This window comes from Anopheles ziemanni, chromosome 3 (genome assembly GCF_943734765.1).
Source record: "Anopheles ziemanni chromosome 3, idAnoZiCoDA_A2_x.2, whole genome shotgun sequence".
NCBI lineage: Eukaryota > Metazoa > Arthropoda > Insecta > Diptera > Culicidae > Anopheles > Anopheles ziemanni.
Genome location: NC_080706.1, coordinates 23,052,174 through 23,076,146, shown reverse-complemented (window position 1 = coordinate 23,076,146; position 23,973 = coordinate 23,052,174). Strand labels below are relative to the sequence as shown.

The 23,973-nt window shown below is 47.2% G+C and overlaps 2 protein-coding genes across 2 annotated transcripts in view; both read right to left on the bottom strand.

Annotated features, from left to right (window-relative positions):
- Positions 1–2,353: 2,353 nt before the first annotated feature.
- Positions 2,354–23,973, bottom strand: part of LOC131286984 (NADH dehydrogenase [ubiquinone] 1 alpha subcomplex subunit 6) — a 115,593-nt gene continuing 93,973 nt past the window's right edge. The window contains exons 2-3 of the mRNA XM_058315994.1: positions 2,788–2,950; positions 2,354–2,672 (exon numbers count right to left, since the gene is read on the bottom strand). Of these exons, the coding sequence (XP_058171977.1) occupies positions 2,428–2,672; positions 2,788–2,917 (375 nt within the window). The 5' untranslated portion in view covers positions 2,918–2,950 and the 3' untranslated portion in view covers positions 2,354–2,427. The remainder of the gene's footprint in view (positions 2,673–2,787; positions 2,951–23,973) is intronic.
- LOC131284358 (unconventional myosin heavy chain 6) overlaps positions 5,823–23,973 on the bottom strand; it is a 37,919-nt gene continuing 19,768 nt past the window's right edge. Inside the window, exons 4-14 of the mRNA XM_058313212.1 lie at positions 15,316–16,404; positions 14,082–15,250; positions 12,478–13,050; positions 11,115–12,402; positions 10,806–11,035; positions 9,331–9,508; positions 8,300–9,260; positions 7,240–7,746; positions 6,757–7,058; positions 6,239–6,682; positions 5,823–6,161 (exon numbers count right to left, since the gene is read on the bottom strand). Of these exons, the coding sequence (XP_058169195.1) occupies positions 5,823–6,161; positions 6,239–6,682; positions 6,757–7,058; positions 7,240–7,746; positions 8,300–9,260; positions 9,331–9,508; positions 10,806–11,035; positions 11,115–12,402; positions 12,478–13,050; positions 14,082–15,250; positions 15,316–16,404 (7,080 nt within the window). The remainder of the gene's footprint in view (positions 6,162–6,238; positions 6,683–6,756; positions 7,059–7,239; positions 7,747–8,299; positions 9,261–9,330; positions 9,509–10,805; positions 11,036–11,114; positions 12,403–12,477; positions 13,051–14,081; positions 15,251–15,315; positions 16,405–23,973) is intronic.

The window sequence follows — 23,973 nt, the reverse complement described above, 5'->3', positions numbered from 1 at the left end:
GGTTTACGGTGTGTTTCTCCGTACGGCACCTTCCTTTAACGGTGCAGCTGGATTTGAATCAAGCTTGTTTTACCTTCTTTTTTTCTGTTGATCAGGGATTAAAGATAGATGTTTTTGTTTTAAACCTTAAACGGGGTAATTTACAGCAAGTATAAAACGGAAGGGAATCAATTTCAATCGGAAAATAGTAACACAAGGCAAAGCAGCAGTATTCTGGAGCAATCATTGTGCCATAGAGCAGCAGACACTCACTCAGCAAACCATGAAAACTATCCTTCGTTCCGGGTCCGAATTTCTATCTCCACTGCGGATGCGCGGTTATCACAATCACAAGATGAAAACAAAAAAGAACGATACTGTAGGTCAATTCCACGTGCGTATTTCCAAAACACTTTAATAACTCAAACGTCCCTCAAACTGAACGAAATGGAAATAAATCAAATCTAGTCCTCGATGTTCGAGAGGTGTGGTACAAAGCGCGAAACGTTACAAGAAAACCGTTCATATTTTGTCAAAACACGGCGTCCGTCGCCAGTTTTGTAATGTGCTTTGCCAGAGGTGAAGCGCAGGAGCAACGAAGAGCATAATCGGTCAATTGGGCAGTGGAATTGTAGTTTGTACGTTTTTTGTAGGCCAGAACGCAGGGATTCCCTATTTAGTTTTCTTGGTTTATCGACTGACGCTAGGCACAACTGGAAAGCAATGAGTTTACTTTTAACATATAACATACGGCAACGTAAGACTAGCAGAACAAATCGCAACCCTTAGATGGGGGAGGTTTCGGATCAAATCGGAAGTACCCACGCTACTTGGAAACAATCGAAGCGATGTATTATATGGAGGGTAGAAAAACGAACAGAGCGAGATTATATTATTATAAAGGTGTAGACACATGCAACTTTGGTAAGTTCAAATTGAGCGTAGTTGAAATTTGTGCAAAATAAGTAAAAGCGAGAAGCAGATCGATTTGATGTAAAAAGCAATTGTTGTCAGTAGAACAAAATCACACTCACATACACGAATAATAAGGAGTCCTCTGGAAAGCGGAGCAACAGAATCAATTGAAGAACTTTAAGAGGGGTACAGTGTGTCTGTGTGAGTTGCTAACGATAATGGCAGAAATTAGAGTGTTTTAACAAAACAGTTACATTAACTTCTATTGTGTACAGTTAAGCTAGACGTTAGGCTAAATTTAGCGTACGGCAAAAAGAGCAAACAAGAGTAATTTATTGATCCCTTCGTATATATAAATATATATACAGAACATATATTAAAAAATATATATACAAATATACCACGATAAGCTGTACATATAGGGCAAAATGAACAACTGTGGGGGTAAAACTTAGCGTTAAAATAATGGCGAGGCTGTTATGAAAGGCAGTCTACCGTACGTCATCGAACCGCGACACGCGGCACCGATCGTAATAGCGAAAAGAGCAAACGAAACAGTGGTGAGCGAGTAATAAAATGAAAAATTACTGCAAATATTTAAAAATGAAACAATGTTTTTTACTTGGCGGGTCGAGGGTGGTATTATAACATCTGAAAAGTTTTGCAAATGGCACGACATATTGATTTGGCTGACAGGATGGCAAGGACATATTGAAATAGTTTTGAACTGACGATTCAAAAAGTATTTGATTCAAAATTGTTAGCAAGGACACACTCCTTTGGGTTACCATGAACATGTCTCGGCTAAGTGTGTCTCGTACATTAGCGCCACCTGCTGGCCAATTCGTAGTAGAACTTTGGAACAAAGTTGTCCAAAAATAGTTTCGTCAAAAATCGAACAAACAAATTTGTTTCGTTGAAAAATTTTCCCAACTTATCAGTACATAAAGTTAATATTAAAATGTTATGTTGTGGTATTTAATTATTTTTTGCATTGTGCTTAGTATTTACACTACTAGCCTCTTAAAAATAATGTTTTCTTCACAACGGATCGATTATAGCTGCGAACAGCTTCAACAATTAATAATTTACCAATTCTGTTGTGTTTAACACGTCGGTCCCGTGGAGCCGACAGTGTTCTTTCCCGTAAGCCATCGTCGGTCTGCTCGGACGCAGTAAGTATTCTCCCTCGTGCTTATCGTTCGTAAAACAAAAAAAGTAATAATAACAATAATTAAATAGAATCGCACCTAAGATCGTTTGCCACAGAATCGTATTAGAGTTAAATAAGATTATAAGAAATTGTTTAACTTTTGCGCTAAATGAGCAATGGCTTCCTTAGTTCCATTGATTGTGATTTTTGAGAATGTTCAGATGAAGTCAGTTGTTCCACATTTTCCGGTAAATATTTATCTCCAACTGCTTCACCTAAAAGTATTATAAAAATGGTCTAGTTTGGATTTGGAATCCTTTATTTACACCACATTAATTTCAATCAACAGCTCTCTCGCATGGACTATCCAAATTGCTAGCTTAAGGTTGACCGGCCAAAAATTTCGACAGGAAATCGGTCGGTTTTGGCTCCTGGCTTTCCTTCCAGTAGCGCATAATGTGTCCTTTCTGCTTCCAGATGTCGACGGACTCTTTCAGCTCCATTTGGCCCTTGATGACGAGCATGTCGATCACACGGATGTCGGAGACGTTCTTGTGCTTTAGGAACTCTTCCCTCAGCTTCTCCCGGCACTGTTCAACCGACTTTGGGATGTCATAGTCCATCACTGACGAAAACCGGAAAAGGGACAAACATGAGCATCAATCACGGTTCAATAGGTCGGTACAGATACGATGCAAGCAGCTGGCCTTTTACATAACACACAACGCCACGGTTCTTACCAATGTACGGGATCTGGCGATACCAAGCCTTGTAGAGGTTGAGCACACGCTTGCGGGCTTCCTCGCGATCGACGGACAGAATCGGCCTCACGGACTGGACCGTCCGGCGTACGGCTTCGCGGCTGGCCATTCTTGAGATTTGGTAGAATCCTTCCGATCAGCCGAAAAGAAAACACCTCTGCAATCCTAGTGGAATCGCAATGTTATGACAGTTTGTTGTTTTTTCAATTATGTGACAGTTGTCATTGCGCTGTCAAAAATTCAGCACAACGGGATGAAATTGAAAATGATTGGACAAAATAAGAGAATATCTGAATAAATATAAAGAGTGAAGATTTTAAATTCAAATTGAATTAAAATAGTACCAAGACGCATGATTGGTACGAAGGGCACAAACCTAATGGCGTAAGTACTCACCTTGTAATGGAAATTCGAAAACAAAATTCAACCCGATGACAAATGTACGACACGTTTATTAATTTCAATAATTTTATTATTGTTAGGTTCCATTTTTCAAGACATAGAAACTCTTTTTCGAGTATGAAGGTCTGTGTTACTGTATTTTTGTATTTTTTTTTTGTGTAAGAATTAGTGTAAGTTGGTTGTGTACCTAGCATGTTGCACACTATATACCGTTTGCATACTTGCTTACCTCATCAATGAATAACATTTTGGTTTTCACGCGAATTGCAATCAGTTCTAGTTGATAATGGTTTCTCTAATGTTTCCCAACGTTTTCAATCGTGATGAATCTTGCAGTAGCTGAGGCAATTTCATCAGACACGTGCCACAAGAACGGAATAGAAATAATACATTATAGCCTTTTCCGGTGTGTTAGTTCACTCTAAAAAGAAATGCCATATACGACATGCTGATCTAAAATTACCCTCTCTTTTGTTCTACCAACAACATTCTACGTAAACTATCGCATCAGAATTCTCTTATTATTTGTTTTACTCAGGAAATGAAACGCAATTTAGCCGGACGAACAGAACACAGAAAATCAGTCGTAAAGCTGACTAGAAATTAAATTAATTATTCTCTTCCCATGATCGCCATTCTTCACCGTGTTAAAAATCACCCAGTATCAATTTCCTTGCCACGTGTGTAAAAATTGCACTTCTCACATCTTTGCACGTTGATTCAATTACATTACGCCCTTTAAAACATCGCTCAGAAACGTACCTTCATGCGCCACTTGCTTCTTGTTGTTCAAACTTAAGAGCAAACATAATACACTCTCGTATATATTTTTGGCTTTTCATTATTTTGATTTACTCTAACTCATAAGCAAGTGGATGGTTATGCTTAAGATAGGGTGGGTGGTTCCCACCCCTTGTTCAATTATTTCGTCGTACTTGTTTGATAGGCTTGCTATTAGTTTATTTAGAGCGTGTTGTGTATTCCATACTACGAAAATCCAATTTATCAATAACATTTCCTTCCACCATTCGTATCTCTGTGTTTTCTTTATACTACGTTCTGGGTTTTCCTCATGTTATTATTTGTTGTTTGTACAATTTACCTTAGCTACTTTTACAGGCATTGAAAAGGGGAAAAGGGTTAGTTCTTCCGGAAATGGCATTGAAAAACGCAGACAGCAGAACCGTGTTGGCTTTCGAACACAATACACATTTTTCTTCAAAATCAATCTGAGATTATTTTAGAAAAAAGATTCAAATTACATTACCGTAAATAGTAAAACTTTGTTTGTCCACTCAAAAGTTGTTTAAAAGACGCAGCACACACATCGGCAAAGAATTTACGAGATTATTCCAAACAAGTTGAGTCCAGTTTGTTTTGTACAACGTTGGCAAATAGAGGTTTTATAATATATAGATGCGTTTGTTTGTTTTTTTTTGTTTGGCCTAATAAATCTATAAAAGTTTAAAACTAATCTCTTACGCATTAAAATCGTGCCTAGGGTTCCGGATAGGCAAGATTCCTAGCTTATGTGAGGGGGAAAAATAGGCGAGAAAAAGCACTTCGAAGAGTGTGAAAGGCGTTTTTTTTTAAAAAGACGAACACAATTGTAAATAATGGCCTGAGTCCCGTAGTTTTGCTGGTACGCTTTTCCTTTCTCGCATCGCGTCGAAACGCGTTTGAAAAACGAAACGCCCCCATCCAACAAATAGTAAGTGCGAAAGAAATAATGCTACACAATAATGCTATAAGTCTAAAATCACAAAACCGTACATATTCACAACTATCGTTAGGACTTACAGCGCTATAGAGAGGAGAGGGGGAATAGAAGAGAATCGAAAATTGGACGCGATATTTTACGGTCGCGATTATTATACTTTAACCGGCGATGGGCAGTGGCTGAACGGTTAAATAACTGCACCCCTGGGGTTTGGTTTTGGTATATGGTTCTTTTCTCGTGTGCTTCTGCTTGTGGTAAAAAAAAAGTTCGTAGGAAGAAAAAACCCGAAAGGATTCGCATCGAAACGAGATCTAATCGTACAACGAGAGCACGAAGCATACATTTCCTACCATTTGGCGTTTCCAATGGAACGCGCTTTTAAACGTAGCTGTAACAATATAAGCAACTGCTTGGGGTTTGTATATATCTATATCGTTTGTTTTTGGTACTAATTATTCAAAGCGGTTGCGGTTATAATGAGGCACCTCCCGATATGGACATCTGTGGTGATGGACAACCTGTTTCAACAACTCGTAGTAGCGTGTGAATGTTGTCAAAAAAAACATGCAAAAAAAAAAATCTACCGATTAGCGATTCGTGTGCTAATGGATACATTTTCCTTATCCAATAATACATTCCCCCTGTACTGCACCAACCGCTTGCACATATGGCGTTGAGATCATCTATCGGTTGACGAAAGGAAAACGTGAACCGCTCGCACGCTGAAACTATAAGACGATCTAGGACAGAAGAGATGATACCTTTTTGACTAGTAAAGGAGAACTGTTTTACTGCTGCTCGATTCCTCTTGGCCACTCTTTCTAATTCAATAATCGCATTATTTTGATTAACATTTCCGCTGATTTGATTTTGCCCTCATGCCCTCTCGCATCTAGCTCGGTTGTGGTGCCACAAGTGCTGCACTCGATTGCCGAAGCAGCATCGACGGTGGACGCTGTCCTCCCTTCCGTAGGTCCGTAGTACCAGCGCCACCACCAGCAGCAGCAGCAGCACCTGGTTGTTGCTGTTGTGCCTGCGGAAGATGCTGATGAGGTGGCGGAAGGGGCTGATTGTGCGGAGGAACTTGCGGTGGCGCGTGCTCCGCTCTAGCGCCCGGCGGAAGGTTAGCACCGGCCGATTGGTTCTCCTTTTGCGTATCGTCCGCCACGTGCGTTTGCTGCCTCTGAAGCACCTCCATGTACTCGCGGATAAGGTTCGCTATTTGGAACGCCTATAAAAGAAACACACAAAATGGTTAAATTTGCGGAGTGAAATAAAAGATTTGTCTTGTTTTCTTTATCTCCCTACCTGTGCCGTCGTTAGGATAACCTTCGATTGCTTCTTGTCCGATCCGGTGATGATCATAAGACAGTTCATGTTGGGCGAAAAGGACAGTATCGACTGGTAGTCGTACGTGCAGAGCGTATTGCGGGACCGATGCTCGAGCAGATGGAGACCCTTCTGGTCGACCGCCAGCCAGAGCATGCGGGGCCAGTTGGACGTGAACGACTGCATCACGTCGAAGATGGTGGCCTTGTGCAGGGGCCAGCTTTGGATGAGATTCAGGAAGGATTTCTTCGCCTCGGCCGCCGTGGTGCCGCGCAGACTCTGATGGTGCATCGCCACACTGTCCCGCGGAATGTTCGGTACGAAGCGGGGCGGGAGGCAGTGGGCCGCAATCGGACGGTAGTCCTGCACCACGTCCGAACAGTCGCCCAGCTCAAGTTGTCCTTGTAGAGCAGTTAACATAATCTACCGAGAGGGAGAAGGAATGATGAAAAACATGATCGGGACACACATTATGGTTTGAGTAGGTGGATACTTACAGCCTCCATTTCGGTGATGGGAAAACGTTCGGTACGCAAACCGTGTAGCACCTGGTGATAGAGCAGCTCCTTTTCGACCGGGTCGTCCAGGTTCATGTACTGATCGCAGAACAGATGCTTCTTGAAGAGAAACAGATGATGCTGCCGGCGGCAGGCGGGCTGTAAGTTCGAGCTCTGATTCTGCTGCACCGCTTGGGCGGCCGCGGTGCGATACTTTTCCCACTTGGACATAACGTCCGCGACCTTTTCGTCCGGCAGTAAGCTTCGCTCCGAGGCACCGAGCACTTCGTAAATTGCGTATCCTATCCGGACCACGTGAGGCAAAACAAGCGCAACAAGCGAGCCCCCCCAAAAAACAAGGGAAAAGAAAAATAACAGATCACCCAAACGGTAATTAGTGACCACACAACAAGAAAGCGATGTTAAGAGATATTGTACTTGTTAAGCTCAAACAAACAAACAAACAAAACAAACAACACGTACCCAGTGCATTTTCCTGTAGACCAATCTTCTTCTTGACGATTTCCATCACCTCTCGAGAGGTCGAGCTTGGGTGGAACTCGACCGAATGGTACTGGCCGTCCATGAAGTGGAACCGGGCGTAGATCGGCCGCCGGTTGATCGTGCAGATGATTTCCTCGCGCGACGGTGGCCACTGGCGGCGCCGGGTGCCCTGCGTTTTGAAGAAACACTTCTCGGCGAAGCGAGCGTACTTGCCCTCCTCGGTGATGAAGTCGCTAGCGCAACGCTTCAGATGGCCGAGCAGATACTTGCGCACCACCTTCTGCGGTGGCAGGATGACGCTACACGCTAGCGAAAGCAGTGCCCAGTGGCGCAGGTTGACGCGGGAGTTGGGATCGGGATGGTCGGTCGTTTGCTTGATCAGCTGGAGGTACAGTTCGTTCAGGAGCGACTCCTTGCGCATGCACCGATCCATGATCGACTGGATGAGCGTGATGTGTTCGTCTTCGGCGCGCTGTACCGTTTCTCCTGAACGATGTCGAGGTTCAGGTGGATGGTGAAAGGTGTGTGGGAGCAAAACGATATGGGGAAATGATTAAGGCACTGTTTTGAACGACAATTAATCGCTATCTTAAAACAAGCTCGATGAAGTAAGCATGTCTATATGCACCTCAACGTCTTGGTTTGCACATATGCGCATGGTTTACACATTTTTAGCCTTAAGCGTAAAAATTCTACGGGACCCCTATAAAATACGCTTTAAACATCGTTTAGGGGGGAATCGATTCGATATCGATCGACTACTGGTTCGTCGGCTGATCTCTTTATTTTTGATATTTTAAATTGTTTTTGAAATTAATTTTAAAAACCATTAAAATTGTATAATGTTTTAAAACCACAGTTCGAGCACTGCTTAGAGATCGGTAGGTATGTTTAGGGATAAAATGTAATCAGTGATGACTCGTTGAAATGACCGACTCGCATATCAAGCTTAGCGATACAATACCAAACGAATTTGAAAAGGTCAGAAACAAGTAGAAAACTTAAAGAACAAACACCCCTTCCACCCAACAGTACTTACCATTCTGACCGAGTCCCGCGTACGTGAGTATGGAATTGAATACCTGCAGCATCGCTTGCTCCTCTTGATCGGGCAGCTTGCTCAGGCTTTGAGGCAGTGCCTGCCGGCTAAACGCCCAGTAGGCATGCGGGAAGCCCTTGTACGTTTCGCCGTGATCGTGCACCGGACTACCGTGCTCTGCCCGGAGCTTCTCCAGCCGATGCTTCGACAGACGGCGCAGTGTATTGCGCAGGAAGCCACCGCTGGGGTCTTGCGGTTTGCGCAACAACTCCGCGTCGACGAGATGGCGCCGGCAGACGACCAGATTGTGGTGCAATCGCACCCGATCCTCGTTCGTGATGCCCTTGCTCTTCTTCGCCGGCACCTCGTTCTCGGTGATCCAGTTCGATAGGGCCGGATAGTACGATACGATCAGCGAGCCGATCTCGTTCTTCTGGGCCGTCTCGAACACGAAGCACCGCTGCTGGTCGGCCGCGCTCGTCGTGCTCGTGGCCGTATGCCGGTTCAGACTGATCGTGATGAAACTGTCGCTCGGATCGAGCATGATCGACTCTACCTCGGCGTAGCGGAACTCGTACAGGACGAACTTGTCGTCCGGCTTGATCAGTATGATACCCTCACAGTTGACACCGAGAATAAGACTGTTTCCATAGCTCCAATAGCCACGGTAGGACACGGAGAACATCGTCGTGCCGTACAGCGGATACTGCATGACACACGACAGGTACAGGACCTTCGCCGTCAGCTCCGTCCGTCCCGAACCGTACTGTCGATGAGCTTGGGCCAGTATCGGTACCCAGAACTGTTCTTCGCGGGTTTTCGAGATGCGCTCCGGCAGGTAGCTCGGCACGTCCGAATAGTACTCCGGCTTCGGCTGGTTCGACGGGTCGCCTAGGGCAACCTGTGCCTGCAGCCCGGCCAGCTGCAGGGCTACCTTCTCCGAAACGGGGAAATCATCGCACTAGGGGGAACAAAACATAAAATTTAAAAAACCGTCCACTCAACCGTCGGGAGAAAGATCACCAGCTCACCTTCACCACGCTATACACGGCCTGTGCGTACAGCATGTTGACCTCAACGGGGTCCTGCGACAGTTCCCGCGTGCTCTTGAACAGTCGCTTCTTGAACACGAACCGATTCTCACCCGAGCCCAGGGTGGTCGCGTTTTTGCGCAACGTCGAGCCGGAAGCATGAATCTTCGTCTGCTTGCTGTGAAAACATGCGTTAGGAGAGAAGAATACAAAACACCGTTCAAAAACCATTATCATCTCCTGCCGCCCACCACTAGGGGCCTAGAAAGAACCAATATTCGGTGGGAGGGTTCGTACAAAAAGTAAGCTTTCTTCCGGTAGTCGATAAAATGTTGGTTTGTCAAATGATTCCCGAGTGTCGTCGTGTCATCGTGTCTCTCGGTCACAACAGCTCAGGTGGTGTAGTACTTGGGCAGTTTCGTGCTCAGCAGTTCCTCGGGAAGTTTGAGGTAGAGCACGATTCGATACGCACGTCGGTTCACTTTTTTCACTATGTTCGTCAACCGACAGTCCCGGTCGCGTCCGCTGCAGTTAGTGTTTTGGGTTTTGATGTGCGTGTGCCGGAAAGAATCGAGAGAAAGAAGTTTTCCAGAGGGTACATATTATTGCAATGCGCTGGGTGGGGAGCAACGGTTGAGGTTTGCATTTATGTACACCACGCTTTCCTTCGGTTCCCAGTTACCATTTCTGCAAACACCAGCCCAACAGCAAACGATAAACGCACGCGCGGAAAATGGACCTCCATTGAGGATGTTACTCTATCTATGATGATGGTTTCTGAAATTACAAGCCCGCTGCTGATGATGCAACACTATTTGTATTTACATTACGATGGTCGAACCATCGGTTTACTCCAATCAATGGGAGTTCCATAATTTGTACAGTCACTTTTGCATAATATGAAGCCTTTAAGGTGATGAATTTATGCTTAGTTTTTGAAATGTTAGCTCTATACTATTTTACACTTACTGTAATATATGTGGGTCATATTGAAATAATTATCAAAAATATGCGTTGTAATAAGTGTAAAATCGCGATACGAGAATGAAACTAAAAAGGATCAGTTGATGAGGCGATGGAGTAAAATCATAGCAACCATTGAGTATGATTTTACTCAGTTCAGAAGTAACAAAAATTCTGTTAGATCCAGAAGTACATTTTTCTTGACAGAACCAGATCCGGTTATGCAACTATTTGTTCAAAAATATAATAAATTTTTAAAGCATTTTTTGTTAACAGTCTAATTGAAAACGCATTGCGACAACGCTGTACCGAACAAGGTGAATTTCGTCTTTCATATGAACGTATGGGTATAGGAAGTCCGGGAATTGGTCAATATCCTTCTGTTAGTATGCGATACGTTGAACGAGTCAGCGTCACTAATCATCATCCGTCTACTAATCCGTCCCAAGTCACACAGCAAAAAACAACCAGCACAACAAAACAACATAACTCATGAAACCGACAACACTTACGCTTCCCAGGCGGCTATAATGTCGTACAGATAGTCGTGCGATTTCACGTGCTCTTCTCCGTCCGGTCGCGATTGATAGATTGCCCATCCTTCGATGTTACAGAGGCCGAGCTTTTCGGCCAACTTGGCCACCGCATCGCTCGCTGTATCGGTCGGGTGCACATCGATGGCTTTGGTTCGCCCGTCGAGGAAAAAGAATCGGCACACGATCGTACCGAGGCGGCGCATTGCCTACAAACCAAGGGGGGAGAGAGAAACAACGGAATGTAAGAACGGGGGATTGTAACACACAGAGCCTTTAGTCACTTACGGCAACTTCCACGCTCGACGGTGGATACTGACGGCAGCGCACTTTGGTGTTCTTGCAATTGTCCAAACACCATTGCACGTACTGGCGTAGCTTTCCTTCCAGCGATTCGAGATTTTTCTTCAGAAAGCTCACAAAGTACCGGAACAGGAGCTTGCTCGGCTGGAACGCTACGATCGTGAGGCAGAGCAACAGCCAGACGCGATCGGTCCAGTCCACGCTCGGGTTATTGGTTGCTTGGCGCATGCACTGCACGAAGATTTCGTCCCGCAGCTCCTCCCGCTCGATGCCCTGCCCGATGATGAACTGGATCACCTGCAGCTCCCGTTCGCTGTTCAGCTCGCCCCGGATGTACTTGCACAGGTCGCGGAAGATGTTACACGCGATCGTCACATTCTCCGGATCGTACATGTGTATGTGCGACGAAGGGATGGTGGTACCGCGGTAGTACGTAATCATCTCGTACTTGGGCACCATGTCGACCGATTTGCGACCCTTGCGGGTAAGCGTCGCCATTATTGTGCCCTCGGGCGATCGTTCGTGCGTGTTATAGTAGCTTTCGGCAAACTCCAGTATGTCGTAGTACACGTCATCCCGCAGGAGTTCCTTCTCGCGCTCGGTAATGTCGAGCTGCTGCATTTCCTGCAGTTTCTTTTCCACCCGGTACTTGCGCCGCTGTTCCCGCTCGGCAAACGGATGCCCACCGCCCGTCGATGATGCTCTCGAGCTCGGGCGGCTATGCTTGGGCGAGGAAGGACTCATCGGGCCACCGGAACCGGTACGCTGAATCGGACTGGCGGACCGTATTACGGCCGGACTCTTCGGGCGCAGCTTGTGCCCGGTGGATCCGTTCTCCAGGTGCACGTACGCGTGGCTTGGTGCCGCGTGTGCGTGCGGTGGTGGCTGAGGAGGTTCGCTCGGTCCATGGAGACCGCCGCCCACCGGTTGATGGGCATGCGGTGGTGGTGCAGGTTGCTGCGGCTGGGCGTGGGCATGCACCGGTGGTGGCGGAGGACCGATGACCGAGTGGTGATTTTGTGGAACAATCGTGGCAGGTGGTGGTAGCTGTTGCGGATGATGCTGCGGAATCGGTGGCACTTTCTCGTGTGCATCTGGTGGCGGTGGTGGAAGCTCCTTTAGATGAATAACCGCCTCATAGATGGGCTCCTCGTGACGTCTTATGTGGTGGAGTGTGGCAGGATGATGCTGTTGTGTTGGTGGAACCGTGTGATTATTGTTTTCTACCGGTGGTGGTGGCGGTGGCATCGTTGGTTCCGGAAGCGAAGGAGTTCTGTCAATTTAAAAACAAGGGTATACAATCAGTAAAACAAAGAACGGAATCCTAATAAATTGAGTTCCCACTAACCCTCCCATCGGCTTCGGCGTTGTTGGCTTGTTGGGATTATTGTTGTTGTTAAGATTGTTACTGATGGAAGCGTTCCCGTTGATGCCGTTCATCATCGCACCTCCGATTCCCTTTACCGGAGCAACATTGTTCCCGGTGGACACATTGTTGTTCCGCTCGCTCGTCAACCCTTCGATTTCCTGCTGTATAACCGATTCCAGCTCGACGTCCAGATCCTCTACCAGGTTGTCCATCTTCTCCCCAATCTCGTCGATGATCGCGTTCGAGTTTGCACCGTTCGGCTGTACCTCGCTGAGGAAAGCAAACAAATTGTCCAGATCAACGGAGTCGTTGCTCTGCAGGCTGCCCCCCTGCTGTTTGGAACCACCGTTGGCACCACCGGCCGTCGGGTGACCCCGGCCATCGGTCCCCACACCCTGGCCTTGTTGCTGCTGCTGTTGCTGGTGGTGCTGGTGCGCTGCTTGCGAAAGCCGGCTGTTATTATTGCTAGCATGCTGTTGCTGTTGTGAGTGCAGTTTCGAGTTTATCTGCTCGGCCATATGCGACAAAGCGAGTATCTCTTCTTGCGCAACCCTGGAGGAAGGAAAGTGTGCCGGTATTAGTTGGTGCTGCAACGAGGCCGGCTAATATCTCGTCATCGAGAACGATACACTAGTTGGAATGTTTTGTTAACTAATTTCTATTATTTTCGTGCAATCTATCAACTTGTCTCTATCAAGCCAGCAAATACGGAGGAGGAACAAAGAGGACAAAAAGACATACACGAACGATCACAATGAAGTTAAACAAACATACAAACAGATACACCGTGTGTTGTTAAGAGCTGACAGGCAGCTCACTCACCCGATTTTGTGACCAGGTCCGGTACTACTTTTTAGCATGCTTATATACGATATATAGAAATCAAAACAGGGATTTGTTGGTTTCTGTTGCTGTGAGTTAGATTCGCAGAGTTAAACGCACTTGCAGGATAGGGTTCAGGGTCCTAGGCATTACACTACGAGGTATGAAGCGGAAGGAAATCGGGCGGAAGCCGGGCAGGCTTGCCCGGTAGTAATTAACCCACAACGGCGGTAGTTACGATGGACAGGGAAATCAAAAGGATCACCAAGGTAAGATTGGCAAAGCTGTGAGGTTTTTGGTTCACAACGAGGGGGATGCACAAAAAGAGAGAAAAAAGATCGATAGTAAAGAGAAAAAAAAATGTAGGTATACCGGCATTCCCAGAAGTTAAGCATTAATCTAGAGAAGATCAAAAGAGTCCTATGGAGTCGATAAGGGCTGTGCAATTCATTCACCTCAAATAATTGCATGTGAACGGAAAGAGTTTTACGTCGTGAATTTTTAAACGGAATGAACTGCACACGTTTGAATCTTTATACCCATGCCTACAGCGACCATTTTGCTGGTAACTGACCCCTTGGAATCATGCCCTTAGTAAATAACTACTTAAAAATTTTAACTTATATAAAAGATTTAAATAAATTCTACAAGATCCACTCCATAGATTAACTACATTCTCTCCTTCACGGTCACACACACACAGGCACACGCTATAAGGATGAAAAAGGACACGGCCCATTGACCAGCGCCCAAGAACAGACCTTTCGCTTTCCTCCAGCGCCTTCCGGTCGGCTTCCGCTTGTGCCGCTTCCCGTTCCTTTCTTTCCGCCTCCAGCCGTTCCCGTTTGCGCATTTCCTCGTCGACGCGGCGCATTTCGCGCAGTGCAGTCGCAACCTCGCGCGCAAACACACCCCGCAGGTGGCTCTGGATGACGATGGCGGCCCGGCGCTTCTTGAGGAACTCGATCCGAAGCTTCCAGCCCTTGTACGCGTGCTGTATCTTAAGGGTGGCCGAGCGAATCCGATGATACTGGCGCTGCTGGCTGAACCGCTTCCAGTTGCGCTGGATGACCAGTGCCTTCGTGTTGATCACCTGCTTGCGGGCATCCTCCAGCGGTTCGTGTACCACACTGCGCAGGAATACCTTAGTGCGCCCCATCTGCCACTCGGTCGGTGGGACGTTCAGCTCGTGTATGACAGCCAACGCCTGGTCCTGGCTGGACATGTTACGGAAGCGCTTCGTGAGGCATTGATACTTTTGCACGAAATCGTCGAACGTCAGGTGCACCGGGAATCCCTCGCGCCGGATGCGGATGATATCGAGCATCCCGAGGTAGCGGAGCTGATCGAGTACCAGCTGATCGTCGTAGTCGTTCGGTAGCTTCTCGGCGTTTGGCTTGATGCACCGCACGTACCATGGGTTGGTGCTTTGCAGCACATCCACCAACGCCTGCAGCTGCTGCCGGAAGGTGTCGCTGACCGTCAGCTTGCCCTTCGAGGTGCCGCGCGACACGGTACTGGTGGCCGACGGGGCCGACTGGACGTGCTGGATGGACAGCAGGTCCTGAAACGACGCAATCTCCTGCACGAACGTGTTCGCGCTGCGGCTCATGTGATCGAACAGCACGTCCTGCTGCACGTCCCGGTTTTTGTCCACGAAGCCCTTCACGGTGTAGCTCACGCAGCCCGCGTAGTGCCGGATGCCAAACTCCGACTCCCAGTGGCGCCGGTCCTGGCCCTTCACGTAGCTGCCGTGCGACTCAAACTCGCCGTGCAGGTTCGTAAGGTACGCCGTGTCGGACCCCTTCGGCATATGGCACTGTTCCGTCAGTAGCTTCAGAATGCAGCGTGGCGGCTTTTCGATCAGCTCCAAGCACAGCGTGTTGTCGGTGAACTGAATGTGGGAGAACTTGATTTCCTCTTGGCGGTACTACGATTGGGAAACAAGATTGTTAATGAGTTGCAACATACACCCAAGGGAAAAATTACACTTACAATTTCTTGCTCCAACGCGAACACATAGTGGTTGAAGAACTTATGCAGCTTCTCGTTGGTATAGTTAATGCACAGCTGCTCGAACGAGTTTGTGTTAAAATTCTCGAACCCAAAGATATCGAGCACGCCCAGAAACCGGGACGCATCCTGGCCCGGGTTGATGCACGTGTTGATGTGACTGATCAACCACGCGAACGTCCTCGAGTAGAGTGCTTTCGCCATGGCGTGCCGATTCTCGCCCGCCTCCTGCAGCTTCAGCGGGATCTCGGTGATGTTTCCCCGTACGTTTATCTGCCGCTTCAGCAGTACCTGCTCCAGGTCCGCCTCCTGCAACCCGAGCAGCTGCGCCACGATGCGCACAATTTCATCATCCCCCGGCGCAAGCTGACACCGTTCACCGTCGACATCGGCAAAGTTCAGATTGCCTAGCCACATGATGGCACTTAGCACGCGGAAAATTCCATCGATCAACGGTTGAGAGATTTGCAGCACATTGAACGCCAGCCGGAGCGCCTCGAAGCGCTTCGATTCGGTCGCAATCTCCAGCGCCGACTGATCGCCGGTTTCCGCGCACCCGCTGGCGTTCAGATACCGATAGAACGACGCGTCCCGCAGATGGAGCGCCGTCGCCAGCTCCTTGTTTGTCTTTCCCTCCGCCACCAGCTGGTACAGGACGTGGTAGTTCCGCTCGCCCGGACTCTGGAAGGTGATGCGCGACTGCTCCAGCAGATAGTCCTGGATGATGCACCCCTTGATGCAGAGCTTCGAGTCGAAGCACACCTGCATGAACTTGCCGAACCGGGAGCTGTTGTCGTTACGGATCGTTTTCGCGTTCCCGAACGCCTCCAGGATCGTGTTGGCCTCGAGGATCTGCTGCTGGACCCAGGTCGACACGTCGCACGTCACCGAGCAGAGGTACTGCAGGATGAACTTGGTCGTTTCCGTCTTACCCGCGCCCGACTCGCCGGATATGACGCACGATTGGTTGGTGTTGTTGTCGCGGATGTTCCGGTAGGCCGCCTCGGCCATAGCAAAGACGTGCGGCTCCAGAAGGCCCAGCTTCTGGCCGTGATATCGGGCGACATACTCCTGCAGGAGATGGGAGGGAGAAAGTACAAGCAAAAGGGAATCATTTTAGTGGCCATTAGCGCTCGTCACACATCATGCATAATCGCTCCACTTCACACTGCTGTAGAACATTCCTGTTTGCAACATTCTTTCTTTATTTTCCGAGACAAATCCTTTCGCCGTTGAGTTCTGCGCTTCACGCAATGAGATACACGTACATGCGCTTTGCCACCTCTCTGGGATGTTGGCAAACGGCAGGAAAACTAGTAGGTCAACGAGGGAGCTGCTACAAGCTTCGCTGTCGAGGGCGTTAATGCATAAGGCTGACCTACATCGACGAGTGAAGGAAAGCGCTATCCTGCCACACACCCACACACCTGCCACCTTCACCCTCCTCCTTATTGCGCAACAGCCGCTCAACGAAGGAAGCAATCTCATTTGGAAGCAGCCGGAAGCAAACCGACACCAGGTAAATGCACCGTGCACGAAAGGATATTAACAATCTGAAGATGGGCTTGGGCTGGCACCGGGTAGAGGTTCTCGGCGTGATATGGCACGTAATGAGGACAATTTGACCTCGATTACTTTTGCTCCGTCCCGGCGTAGGTGTTGCGGCGGACATTGTATTTTCTGTACTTTGTATCGGAGACGTTAAATGTGAAAATTATACAAAACCAGAAGAAGGGCACACTGTGTCACTAACTCTCGGGAAAATTGTTGGACACAGATTTGTAACCGACCGCTCCTGGTCCGAAAACAAAGCAGCGAATCTAACGTTTTTGACCGGCGTAGGGTTTTCAAATGGGAATTTAAAAGCGCCGCAAAAAGCAGTTAATAACACTTCCCTTCCAAATGATACACATTTGGGTGGGAATTTTCCAAACCGAACGAAAACCCCTGGAAACTTTTTTTCCATTTGCTTTACACGATTGTTTCACGCAGATGTTGAAATGAAAAGTTCACACTGTTTCGCTTCCGTCAAACATGGTGCTTACGTGCACTAAAACACTGGATGGATAATAATTTAAAATTTAAATTTTTAAAAATCCTACCAGCAGGTAGAAAAACGCATCATCTACAGCTAAGGAGATATGGAAGAAACGTTTGTATAAAGAGAGGGGGGAGAAGTTCATCAAACCGAGGGTTTGGTTGCCACCATGGTCCGGCAAGTATCTTCTTCGCCGGCGTCGACCAGCCGCAACCGATAACGATCATAAAAATCTTTCAAAGCTGCGACGAAGAGACTTGGGGCGACGGTGTGTGCCACAAGTCGCGGGAAACGCCGAAGAGGAAACACGGTAAATGTGTGTGGGTTTGTGATACGCTTCGATAGTCCTGAAATTCCCACAATTAGCATGCGAAGGAGGAAACGGTGAGCCTTCAACCGTTCGTGGTTCGACGAGAGAGAGAGTCGGAAAACGCCTAAGAATATGTACTGTCTTGACGAACTTTCCATGTGGTAAACATGGACCTTTTTCCAAAATATGTTTATGATTCCGTGTGTCTTTGTATGGTTTGCTTGAAGAACCAACCAGAATTATCTGTTTCTACCTGCACCAAGTTCCCACACATGTTTCGGACCTTCGGTCTGATACACAAAGGAAGGAAACTTCCCAAAGTTCGTCCGGTCCGGATCTACCCGGTTGGTTGTTGTACGAGTAACCCCTTGCATAGTTCATTATCTATAGTTGAGCCTAATGAAACCGCCCGGATTTCACCCCAGGCGCGAAGGTGTGTTGCGTCTCGAGTTGAGTTTCTCGGAGCGGCTACATTCACGGCCAAGACCAACCAACCGATGGTATCACTGCGCAATCGGCAATGATAATTGTATTTTATTTGGCACATTGGCGCGCACATCCCATTTTTGTTGCTCTCTTAGCTGTAAGGCAGTGAAAGAAAAAGTTTTACTGTGCCATCGCTTCCCATCATCGGGAGCAGCGAGAGACGTCACACGCCGGGGGTGGGTTTGCAAATTCCAGCACTTCACTTCAGCACCAATTGAATGCGCATTTATGCTTTCCGCTGCTGGGATGCGGGGGCATGTTTTGCGGGTAGATTGATTAGTGAGATTTCAAGCAAGTGGCGCACGCGTCACTGCCACCCAACGGACTGGGTTTGTTTTTCTTCCCCAAATGCTCGAAAAACATCGCTTTCCATCCATCATCCATCAGCGGACGATGTGTTCGAGGCAACATGGAATTTCTATTTCGAAACCCTTCCACACACACGCGTTCTGTGGACGACCATGAGGTACATGGTTTTAAATTAATTTGCGCACAACCGATCGGTACTTTGTGCGCTTAATGCATCAATAAAAAACACACACACCATTTAATAATCTGTTGATGGAGACATAATTCAAGTTCATTATAAAAATCGTACTACCTTCGACTATCCGGATAAGCTATATCCTTAGGTAATCTGGAAAAGCCGCGTCTTACGTAAGCCATCAGAAGAATTGAAAAACTTCCGGTCGTAGAAAAAGTGACGACGAAATGATTTATGGTTTCAAGCTGATGATAAGAGGATGAAGTATATAAACCCGGTCCGACCTCGGCTAGCTTCTTCGAGGATTCGTTTTGCAGAATCGATTCGATAAAGTGGCTTACAAGAAAGAGCTTAACTGGTGAAAAAAAGGGACATTTCTCTAGCTGCTCCTAGAAGGAATTCACCATTACTTATACTCGCCGAAAGATATATTTTCTATCGTTCCCGGCACGCTTCCAGAATGTTTTAATAGTTGGAATAGAATAAATAATTTCCGACGATCGCGACGAGGGACATAATCTCTGGATACTTTTGGAATGTCTTGCACGGGGTACATTATTTGGAGGCGCGAGCGTGGCCAGCACCGAACGCAACGAAACCGTTCGAATATCAATAAGAAACCCGTTGTTCTACGATGCCAAACGTGTCGTGAATGCTAAACCTAAGGCGTTCGGACCACAAGAGGGACCGACACTTCCGTTCCCGGGAAGAAGACGTTCGGGTGGCGCAATCCGGATACGATCGGTTATGATTGTATGGTGTGTTACGTTTACGGTATGGAGGTGGAAAAAATAGCAAGCAATATAAATATCAAGACCAGCCACCAGCCAATAAGGCGGCCGGCGGTTAGACAATAGTCAACCCGAACGGAAGCGCCGTCAACGACGTTCCACAAACACAAACCCACTTACCAGGGACCAGGGACATCTGAACGTTTGCCATGGCGCACGGGGTGGAAGTGCCACCTCGCTTTCTCCCTGCAATCTCCGCCAGGAAACACACACACTCACTCACGCACGCACAATTGTCCGGCTCATCTCCGGCAATAAAGCTTTATTGAGCAGTAGTACCCGCGCGCTCTTGCCAATTTAGTGGAGGACTTCTTGGCCGTTGCTGAGCGCGCCCCGGCCACCAAGCAATTAACGCGCCAGCGAAACAACAGGCACCACTTGATGTGTGCGACAAGGCTAAAGCCGTGTGTGGTTCGCGATTGGGAGGACAATCATAACGCAGGACCGGGCGGCGTCGTGCAAGGAATCACTCTCGGCACCAGTGCTAATTTATGTCCATCGCTGACCGCAAATGATGCGCGTCGTCATTAGCATGAAGTGTTTGGACATCGTGTCGTGCAAACGTCCTTAATTGTTATGATTTGTGGGTACGATTGACTCTCTGTTTGACGTGAATCTCGGCTGTTTAACCGAGTCGCGGCGGGTCACGAACTTTCGATTAGGTTGTGGAAATAAAGATTCAGATTAATTTATGCGTGTCACAAAGCATTTGAAACAAGGAAACATAAGTGCGAATTCATAATAATCGGAATCATCTCTGAACATGGAATGTTCATTTAACCTCAAGAGGAACGGGGGTCAAGGTAGTGGCAGATTTAACGGGGCGCGGACAGAGCGGCCGCCGGGGCCCCAAGCTCACAAGGGCCCTCCGAACCTCCAAGGGTTCGTAGGATTTATACTTAACCAAATATTCCATAGAATTCATCAGTCTTCTTTAATGGATAAATTGGAACGGGGTAAGTCTTACAATAATGAGCAATTTTACTGAATCCTATAAAAAATAATACTAAGAACGAAATAACGAAAGGATGGTCCGGTATATAATCAGAGAGTTGAAGAGTAACAGAAGAAAAATGTTATATAAGTAATCAACTAGATACAAGCAAGTATTTACGTTAAAACAACAAGATTTTGTAATATAACAAGCATAGGACTAAAATAATGGGTTGAAAAATTTACACAGTTTCATCAAACTGATATCGGGCAATGCGACAATTTTTGACATATCCTGATAGATGTTGCCATCCATTTGAAAACGCTGCTGTGAAGTAAAATGATATAATTTTTCTACTCAATTTGTTGAACAAGAATTGTTAGATAAAATTAAACTGCGAGCAGTCGGCAAAATAAAATTATTGATTGTAGGATAAAATTAAAAGCTATCATTGATGTTGTTGAAAAGCATGTAAACGACACACATATTTATTATTTTTATGGTATTCCCGTTCATTTTACCGCTTGGGGCTCCCAATGAGAATAAAATCCGCCACAGGGTTAAAGGATGGAAACTAGAGACTTGTTTAGAACTATAGAAGAACTAAACTTCTTTGCAGTTCTAAACAGTGGCATAATATTCTTCTAAAGCAAACTGGTTAAGAATATCTGCTTTATAAAATCAACAATCATATTCTAAAAACACTTCAAAGTGATAAACGATTGTACGCGCGAAAGATATTATGCAAACCGTTTACCGCAATTAACGCAAAGCGGATCAACGCACCTCGCACGCAAAAGTGCGCTAATGTCACCTCTTCCTGTGCCGCGCTCGAATATGTCAATCATGCATAATTGCATCGTTGTAGCGGCAGCCTCGCTTGCATATTTATCGGCCAGCGTGGGAAATTCTGCTTCCATCCCTCGGACCGAAACCTTGTGAAAAAAGTGCCTTTTTCCAGCGGCTGCTGTTCCGTACTTCTATCCAAACCGGTAATTAAAGACTTCAGAACAACGACACAGCATGCACGCCCGCTCCCTATCATCATCGACAACGCGCGGTAGGTGGGTTGTGGGTGGGTGATTTTTCTTTTCAATGGCAATCAACCAAGCATTAGATTGCGAAGGATAAATTAACGACGAATAAATAAAGAACCCTTCTTCGAGAGGCCAATGGTTAACGATTTCCTTTGGGGCCGCGCTTTCCGTGGGAAAAAGGGTTCGAAGGGTGCAATTAGCGTTGGATAATTCGGGCTGCGATCGCTCGTGTCAACAGGTGTGTTTGATAGCTTGGAAAGCACAGTGTAACAAGTTACTTTCGGTTGGTGTGTTTGTTTAAATTGTACCATTGGGATGTTAAAGAATTTTCCAACACCCAACACAATCCGTCTCTCTCTCTCTCTCTATCAAGGTTCTCTGATTGCAGACATCAAAGGGATTGTATAAATTATACCGTGCTGCATATTCGATGAGTTCATAAAATATGAAACATTTAAATAACCATTTGTCACCGGCACAACAAGCAAAACAACTTACAACGAAATTTCGAACAACTTTCTAGCGTCAAACAGGAACTGTAAATTATTTCACCGTGTTTCGGAGAGAAGATGCCCACTTGGCGTCGCTAAGATTTCGAGGAAAGTAAAATCCGTTGAAAACGAAAAGTTTGACCAGCTGTCCCACTTAGGCAGACTTCACCCTTGGGGAATCGGCCCGACCGACCATTGGGAAGCATTCGGGAAACATAACGTGCCCGGGTGCTGCCACCCCGGGTTTATGGCATCTTCATCTTTTTGCTTCAAAGATTCCGGTGCGTTGAGCTGGCGGTGCGGAAAATTTCACTTCCAACCGAAATCCGGCATTCGGGCGAGGGACCAGGGTCCCGGGGAGTGATCGACCCGGCGCGGCGGGACGAACGCGATGTGGAATAGTTCAACCGAAATTTTCGCAACCCCCTTTTAAACCAAACATCCAAAACACAGAGCATGGCCCCGATGGTCCTGTCGTCCGTATCGATAAACGTACTTTAAAAGGAGCCTTACAATCTCTAATAACTACATTAATGAGGCAGGCAAAGGCAGGCGGCTTCCGATAACGGTGTCGGTCGCTCCCTCTCGACGAGGCACGAAAGCGTGCCTGTTTTGCTCAATTACGAACGCGCGCGCCGGCGATAGCGCTTCCGACGGAGTGATGTTCCGATGGCGCACAACCCGTTGAAGTTGGAATGAAGAAATGTAAAGATAAGAAGTGGAAAGATGTGAAAGAACAAGACGTGAAGGTGAGAAACCAGATGATACCGTGAGTCGTCCGTGTATCCGGAACGGGTTATATATCCACATTTCGGGGATTGCCTTCTTCGTTGTATATGCGCGTCATCTGATCGATTGGGTTTCGAGGGGGGAGATTCGATCCGGATTTCACAAACAAAAAAAAAGGGTAACGAAAACAAACTCGAAAGACGGGTTCGAGCGTACGGGAGGCACGAGTTCAAGACAGAAGGGTTCATAATTCATCAAACGCCGTCCCTCTCTCTCTCGGAGACTAACCTACAAAGAGCTGTGATTGAGGTGTTCGATTAAAAACAAATTGATTTACGCAATTGATGGTTACCCTAACGTACAGCAAGTCCTTCCCCTCTCGACTCGACCCTGGCAAGAAACCAGTACTTCTACTACCGGGCGCATTTTCGGCAGTGCATCTTGCCTTTTGGCACCCCCTTCGTGGCCCCGTCGTTCATGCACCAGATAGTTTGTGACGCTTTTCGTGGTTCGGTTCGCGCACAAGCGGCGCAGCACTAAACCTTTGCCGCCCGCCGCACGAGAAGCCTTGCCTTCGGTCATCGGTGGTATTTCCACTTTCTGGTCACGGGTGGAACCCGGCCGGCTCTCCACCGTGGAGCTCCAGCCGCGTCGAATCTGGGTCACCGAAAAGCAGATGCGTTGCTAGTAGACACAGCACACCGAGAGGAGCAAACACACACACACACCGAAATAATGGAGAGCAAAAAACCAACCCCGATCAACCGCCGACCCCCGATTGGAGGGGGGAATGGGAGGGAACTCCCCAAAAAAGGAGGAAAAATAAAGAAAAACACATGAAGCTCCTTCTAAGCCGGGAAAACGGCACAACTGATTAATCTCTTCATCCCGCGGTCTCGGGCTCTCACTCGCGCGGGAAGTGGGTTGTTGTCGGGTCGAACCCGCTCCAGTGCACCACACCGCATCTTCCCCTTGTGGGCGGGTCGGTAAAAGTGAAAATCTAAGCCCCGAAAAAGCGGCGACCGTCGAATGGCCCGGACGCGCTTCTGTTTACGTAGGCGTGTTGTTGTGTGTATTAATGGAGTTTTTCCAGACCCGTATGTTCGGTTGAACTCTTTCCCGGTGCATCTATCATTAGAACATCAAAAGCAGATGCAACTGCGGCGGCGACGGCGGGTGTGGACACGAGAACACGCGCGTTCCTTTCGTGAAGCATTTCTTCTAGCGCACGGATGTAAGTCAGCAGTTGCTAATGCCAATGTAATATTCTCAGCCCGGCTCTGGAAGGCGATCATCAGCATAATGTGAAATTTGAAACGGTCCAGAGTAGTGTTGTGCTT